This window comes from Eurytemora carolleeae, unplaced genomic scaffold (genome assembly GCF_000591075.1).
Source record: "Eurytemora carolleeae unplaced genomic scaffold, Eaff_2.0 scaffold2496, whole genome shotgun sequence".
Taxonomy (NCBI): domain Eukaryota; kingdom Metazoa; phylum Arthropoda; class Copepoda; order Calanoida; family Temoridae; genus Eurytemora; species Eurytemora carolleeae.
Genome location: NW_019398382.1, coordinates 5,659 through 13,727, shown reverse-complemented (window position 1 = coordinate 13,727; position 8,069 = coordinate 5,659). Strand labels below are relative to the sequence as shown.

The 8,069-nt window shown below is 30.6% G+C and overlaps 1 protein-coding gene across 1 annotated transcript; it reads left to right on the top strand.

Moving 5' to 3' along the window:
* Positions 1 to 278: 278 nt before the first annotated feature.
* Positions 279 to 6,098, top strand: LOC111717301 (uncharacterized; the record flags this gene model as incomplete). Its single annotated transcript, XM_023492801.1, is given in 8 exon segments — positions 279 to 369; positions 922 to 1,092; positions 1,589 to 1,680; positions 1,931 to 2,152; positions 2,439 to 2,483; positions 4,534 to 4,600; positions 5,552 to 5,624; positions 6,046 to 6,098. Coding segments are annotated over 8 exon segments (814 nt in total), but the record flags the coding sequence as incomplete, so codon positions are not given.
* Positions 6,099 to 8,069: the final 1,971 nt, after the last annotated feature.

Sequence of the window (8,069 nt, the reverse complement as noted above, 5' to 3'; positions counted from 1 at the left end):
TAACATATTTATCATCTTCTCTTTGATTATTTTCAATTGGGATTTATCTTTATGCTTTTCTGCCAATGCCAAACCCTGTAGTTTAAATACATTATCTACATGTTGACCATGTTGCTATAGTTGATGATGGTCTACATGATGACTTTGTTGCTATTGTTGATGATAATCACATTGTTGAACATGTTGGTATTGTTGTTAATAATCTCAATGCTGACTATGTTGCTATTGTTAATGATAATCACCATGTTGACCATGTTGCTATTGTTGATGATGATCAGAGAGATGGAGGACTGGTTGGTGAAGGCCGAGGGCACCTGGGTCCTAGCCGAAGGATTTAACAATTTCCTTGGAAAGGTTATGCATGATGAGGTGTGTACTACTGCGAAGCAATATTGCTTCAATGGTAGGCCTTTATGCCAATACAGTGCTGACAACATCCTATTTGAGCTTTGTTGTCTAACGAGCTAACATATAGTTTAACCCAAAAACTTCGGTTATATCGAAAGAATTTATAAAATGTCCTAAATCTCAGTAACAGTAAACATAAATAAATATACATGAAATATGCTGGAACAGTTTAAAAGAGCTCAATATAATTATTCAATTAAAAAAACCAAATATCTGCAACATTCCATTATGAGTAGGTTTTGAAAATGATACTTTATAAATTCTTTTAATGTCTTTGAAGTTCTGGGTTATATTGTATGCAAACAAATCGAAGCTGTAGATTAGAATGGAAAATATTCTGTATTTATAGGCTAGCTAAGAAGCAGCAATAAGATGTCGTCTGCATTGTATTGGTATATAGGCCTACCACTTTGTGAAAACATATTTTCCGCATTTTGTGACATATTCAAGCTAAATTAAAATTATTTCTTTGATAAATTCGTGAATTTTGTTTCTTATAAAACCGGTTTTTAGGCTTGGCCTAGTGACGGACGCGTGGCAATGCTACGCTTGATGGCCTACGGTGCTGGAGAAGACGACATTGTTCTAATCCTCCACATGGATCGTAAAGATCATTTACTAATGAACTACGCACAAAAGTTTGACCGTCTTCCAACAAAGGAACAAGAAGCACTGACACTCCTGGTAATTAAACTCCATGAATTATAATCATCGACTAAAAGTTTGTTTTTATTCCTCCAACTAGAAATATTTAGAAAATTTTGGAATTCAATAAAAGTTTAGAATAAGATAAATTTCAAGAATTCAAATATCATCAAAAGAATTCTATGAAATAAGGAAAAGAGGAATGTAAAGAAATCTTAAAGCTTTGTTAAATATTATCAGAAGAAATCCTAACCTCATGATCAACCTACAATCTGAAGGACTGAAAATAGATGGAAATTTCGGTAAATTTGAAATAAACATGCAAGGTTCACTTAGTTATTTTATAAGCCAGTCGTATTAGTGGAATTCTAACTAATCAGTACAGCGTAAACCCTGGTTCCATGCTTTGGTTGAAAAATACTTTTAGAAATGTCTAACAAGGGGAGTTCAGTGCATTTTATAATTTTTTGATGTTCTCTAACATAAAAAAAACACCACTAAGATTTTTTGTTTCCTCTGATTTGTTTTCTTTTAGTTTTGTAATCTGTTTGAGACTGCTAGTGCAAGTGAATGGTTGTTATATATATCTGAATGGGACGCCCCTGGAGGGGGTCTACCCCTCTCTTTGTATTGTATTGTATTTTATTGTATTGTATTGTATTGTATTGTATTGTATTGTATTGTATTGTATTGTATTGTATTGTATTGTATTGTATTGTAATTGTAACTGATTGTGCAGTTGCAGAAAAATTAACGGGACTTTGAATACTATGTAACAAGCATTTCTTAAAGATGCGTCATAACCGGGCCAGTGGGGGCCAGTGGGGTCCAGTGGGAGGGGGAGTTGCTATTTAAATTGTATGGTTTTTTATTGTAGGGAAAATCAGCGGATTCTGGAGGAGAAGCGAAATTTTCTAAACAAAGATGAAAAGAAAACGAAGAAGAAGAAATATGATGAAAGAATTGGAAGGAAAGGGAGGGTAGGGGAGGGAAAGGAAGAAGAAAGAAAGAAAACGGAGAAAGCTGAAAAGAAAGCTGAAGAGAAAGCAGTAGCTGCCGGGCAGAGTGCCAGTAATTCTCATAGTTTTAAACCACTCAGGTCAATAAAGATAGAAATAGAAAAGTTAAAAATAAATTCGGAAAGAGTAATTCAAGTCACGGTAAAGTACACTGAATAGAAATGCTTGAGTTAAGAAAGCAAAAGAAAACGAATATAATTGGCTAAAATCAACATTGCTCATTGAGACCGGCTTTCCTTGTATTTTTCCAACAGAATTATAATTTTCCGAGATGTAAACACATTTCTTATTCAAAATTATAAAGTAGAAAACAATCAGAAAATGAAGTTATAACGAAGTTTAAGAAAAGTATCGATTTTTTTTCAGGAATCTTTCAGAGCAGAGAAACCCAAGTCATCCCGGCATATTAAGGTTTAATTATTCTCTTTATTTATCCTTTATTCATCCGTTATTCATTCTTTATTCATCCTTTATTCATCCTTTATTTATCCTTTAGTCCTTCTTTATTCATCCTTTATTCATCCGTTATTCATTCTTTATTCATCCTTTATTCATCCTTTATTCATCCTTTAGTCCGTCTTTATTCATCCTTTATTCATCCTTTATTCATTCTTTATTCATTCTTTAATCATCCTTTATCCATCCTTTGTTCATCCTTTATTCATCCTTTACTTATACTGTATTCATCCTTTATTCATCCTTTATTCATCCTTTATGCATTCTTTATTCATCCTTCATTCGTCCTTTATCCATCCTTTGTTCATCCTTTATTCATCCTTTATTTATACTTTATTCATCCTTTATTCATCCTTTATTCATCCTTTATTTATCCTTTAGCCCTTCTTTATTCATCCTTTATCATCCTTTATTCATCCTTTATTCATTCTTTAATCATCCTTTATTCATCCTTTATACATCCTTATTCATTCTATATTCATCCTTTGTTCATCCTTTATTCATCCTTTATTCATCCTTTATTCATTCTATATTTATCCTTTGTTCATTCTTTATTCATCCTTTATTCATTCTTTATTCATCCTTCATTCATCCTTTATCCATCCTTTGTTCATCCTTTATTCATCCTTTATTTATACTTTATTCATCCTTTATTCATCCTTTATTCATCCTTTATTTATTCTTTATTCATCCTTTATTCATCCTTTATTCATCCTTTATTCATTCTGTATTCATCCTTCATTCATCCTTTATCCATCCTTTGTTCATCCTTTATTCATCCTTTATTTATACATTATTCATCCTTTATTCATCCTTTATTCATCCTTTATTCATCCTTTATTCATTCTTTATTCATCCTTTATTCATCCTTTATTCATCCTTTATTCATCCTTTATTCATCCTTTATTTATTCTTTATTCATCCTTTATTCATTCTTTATTCATTCTTTATTCATTCTTTATTCATTCTTTATTCATTCTTTATTCATTATTTATTCATTCTTTATTCATCCTTTATTCATATTTTATTCATTCTTTATTCATCCTTTATTACTCCTTTACTCATCCTTTATTCATATTTTATTCATTCTTTATTCATCCTTTATTCATTCTTTATTCATCCTTTCTTCATCCTTTATTCATTCTTTATTTATACTTTTTTATCCTTTATTCATTCTTTATTCATCCTTTATTCATCCTTTATTCATCCTTTATTCATCCTTTATTAATCCTTTATTCATTCTTTATTCATTCTTTAATCATCCTTTATTCATCCTGTATTCATTCTATATTCATCCTTTGTTCATTCTTTATTCATCCTTTATTCATTCTTTATTCATTCTTTATTCATTCTTTATTCATTCTTTATTCATCCTTTATTCATCCTTTATTCATTCTTTATTCATTCTTTATTCATTCTTTAATCATCCTTTATTCATCCTTTATTCATCCTTTATTCAATCTATATTCATCCTTTGTTCATTCTTTATTTATTCTTTATTCATTCTTTACATTCTTTATACTTCCTTTATTTATTCTTTATTCATCCTTTATTCATCCTTTATTCATTCGTTAATCATCCTTTATTCATTCTGTATTCTTTCTTTATTCATTCTCTATTCATTTTTTTTATCAAGAGTTCCCTTCAAACCTCTATATGATTAACAATGTTTTATGTGTCGTTCTTTTATCTTGCTTGAAAGTGATTAATTCTGACAATTCTCTCAATTGTTTCAGAAATCCAATGTTTGAGAAACTACACTTGAAATTATTACATTTCTAATAGAGCAAATTATTGAAATAACAACTTTTAAGGGGGGTACGTTGTAAATGGGACATGTCACTTAAATAATGAAAACTCATTTGAAATTACATCTGCGTTGTTTACGAAGTATTTCACTGATTTTAAAAAAATCCATTTTTGAATTTCTAATATAGCATTTCTGAAATGAAAGTAATTCTGAACAGATTTAGTTAGTTTGGCGTGTAATATGTTTTATTTGTAGAAGTATCTCGTGTGAGCTACCTGATCCCGTCCTAGCTACCCCTGCCGGCCAACTCTTTAGAAACAAGGAATTCTTACACTTTTAATATCTAATCTATGTAATATCTAATCTATATAATAGAAAAAGACATTCGTATATAAGTTCCCTATAGGTGACATAGGCTAAAAAGATTATAGAATTTGTATTTTTCAAAAATCTAATTTTTTTCATAAATCGAAATTTTTTTCAATTTTTTAAAAAAATTCTATGGGCAACGCCGGGCCCTTTAGCTAATTATATATAATAGTCCGACTAAAAGGACCGTATAGACGTAATTTCAAATGAGCATCTATTTTGAGTTGGATCGAGATATGTTCGATTTGCAATGGTACTCTTGAAACATTTTCTCTGAACGATAATGCAGAAATCAAACTCGTTTGTCTATCTTGACAAATTTTGACAATATATTTTTCGTCTCTGCTGTATAAATCCGCAAGTCATGTTAGAGAGAAATTTTTAATTTTCGGAGAGAAAAACATGTTTTACTCAGGCGAAGGTTTGAATCTTTAAATGTAGGGTCCGATGCCCGATTTACAATGGAACTCTTGAAAGCTTTGTCTGATCAAGTAGATATGAAATAGATATCAATGTATTTGTTTCTTAAAACTGTTTATTTTCATTTTTGGTTTCTCTGGGAAAGTGACTTGCGCATTTCGTGCCTATGAGAAGCAATGGAGAAATTATTAGAATAGAACACCTTTCTTGATCAGCTTAAAGTTTTAAGGGTACCGTTGTAAATAAGGTATTGCCATCTTTGCATGGAGGGTTATTTGAAATTACGCTTACAGTTCCTTTAAATGTAGTTTTTAAATGACTTTTATGTGATTTTTCAATGAAAAAATTAAGAAAAATTCCGCACAGTCGTCTCTGAAAAAAAGTTCAATTACTGTATTATACTGTAACTGTAACAAATTTGACTTTTTTTGAAGATCTCGACCGAAAAAGAAAAAATGTTTAAAATGTGAATTCTATTTTATAGTCGCTGAAACGAGTTTCATTTGACGAGCGTCGAGAAATTATCAACGAAGAATCTCGGTGTCCAACTCCTGTAGGTCAGTTAACAAATCAACTCCTGTAGTTCAGTTAACAACTAAACTCCTATATAGGTCAGTTAGCAAATTGTACCATACAGGATCCCCAAAATAAAGCAAATCATCTCAATTTTATTTATTTTGGGGTTTGGTTTAGTATTTATGTTGAGTTTTTAATCTTAAAGATTGAAATATTACGTGTACCATGCTTTAGAAATATTTCGGTCTAAAAGTCGTCTTTCTTCTCCTCTTTCATTTTGAGTACCACTCTTTCTATCTGCATGAAATAATAATTCTCAAGAGAAAATTGTTTTATATTTTGCTTTTATGTAAAGTCATCTAAACATCATTTTCATAAAAAGGTAGTTTTAAATAAATAATAAATTATAATAAATTTAGGAATCGTTTTTATTACAAAAAAGTTTTTATTTTATTCATTTAGATCAATCTGAGGAAGATCTTCCACCCCTTGAGGAGATAAAAACTTCATTAGAGGTCAATATGTTGTTTTAATCCTTCATTCAGGTCATTATTTTGTTCTCAAAATTTTGTTTGAGGTCAATATGTTGTTTTAATTCTTAATTGCAGGTCATTATTTTGTTTTCAAAATTTCATCGGAGGTCAATATGCTGTTTAAAACTTTTATTACAGTTAAATTTTTTGCTTTAAACTTTTATTGGAGGTTAATACTTTGTTTTAAACCTTTTTTTGAGGTCAATATGCTGTTTTAAACCTTTTTTTGAGGTCAATACGCTGTTTTAAACCTTTTTTTGAGGTCAATATGCTGTTTTAAACCTTTTTTTGAGGTCAATATGCTGTTTTAAACCTTTATTTGAGGTNTGTTTTAAACCTTTCTTGGAGGTTGAATTTTTGTTTTAAACTTCATTGGAGGTCAAATTTTTGTTTTAAACTTTCATTGGAGGTCGATATTTTGTTTCCAACATTCACCGGAGGTCAATTTTTTGCTTAAAACCTTCAGAGGAGGACAATATGTTATTTTAATCCTTCAGAGGAGGTAAATATGTTGTTTTAATCCTGCCAATGAGGTTCACATTTAGTTTAAAACCTTCTCTGGAGGTTAATGTTTTTTTACTATTGAGCTACAGACTTAAAATTTACTTATTTGAAAAGCCCATTGAAAACTGAGCGTAATGATATGCAATACATATATTCAGCCCCCCCCCCCTCCCAGCCTCTCAGGGTTAATTATAAATGGTGTGAATAGTTTTTGCAAACAGTCCCTTTCTAATTAGATATAATTTTTGTTTAAATAACCTTTTACTTAATGTAAAGGTACCCAGGATTCAATCCTGTAAAAAGGACAGAGTTTGCTCGAATAAGCACATCCCGATCGTTAGTGCTATGGTCGGCACCTCCCGGCTTATCATGGCTAACAACTGGCTCAATCAAAGAAACACACAGAAGACTTTTAATACTTTCCTAAAATGATCATCCTAGGTTACTTGGGTCTCGAGCATAAATGGAAATTTAATAAAAGAACTGAGCCAGTTTGTTAAACTTCCTATTATTTAAATAAGATAAAATAAATTTAGGTAAAAATATTTGAATCCTAAACAATAAGGATATAACACCATTCATTTGTTGATGAAGTGATGAATAGACTGGGCTGGAACGGGTTCACCTGTGCAAGAAAGATTTTTTAAAAAATGAAAGTTTCCGGATTGTGCCTTTAAATAAAAAACTAAAGTTTTCATCAAAATAATAATTTTTTGCAAATTGTGCCTTTCATTAAAGGGGCACTGGACCCCTTGTTAAGCATGGGTCCAGTGCCCCTTGGCACTGGACCCACGCAGGGTACCATTATGAATATAATTATTGGGAAATTCCTGTAAAGGAGGAATTGATAATCAGAGTTTCACCGTTCCATGCCCTTCCATTCCTCATGAGTATAAAAGGATAAGTATTGGAAAATACTATTTAAGATTGAAGTTTAAATGAATTAAAATTTCCCATTTATTCCTTGTTTATTATTTATCATCTAATATTAACATTTAAAATTACTTCCATTAATGAATACCTTGATGGAGTTAAAATTGGGAGTGGAAGTTAAAATTCTAATTTTCCTCGCATTTTCTTAATTGTGAATATCATTTGTTCGAGTTTTATTCCGGGAATTTCCATTGGAGCATAATATTTATCTTTATCTATGTGTAGTTTCTTGAAAATCTTATGCACAAATTTGTGGCGCTGCGATACCTCGTCATAAACTGTTTTAGAAAGAAATCTTTTCTTTGGTTCTAATGTTTTAGGTTCAGTTTTTTGAATTTTCCTTCTTTCTTTTGCAGTAAACTTTTTACACTCTAGAATTGTGTGAATTACTTTATACTGGTTTCTCAGTTCTTTTTCTGATGAAGAATGAGTTCGAGCAGTTTTAAAATAGCTTAGTCCAGCCATTTTCTTGTATTTTTGGTGGGTATTTGAATTAGGAGGTATTATATTGTACTT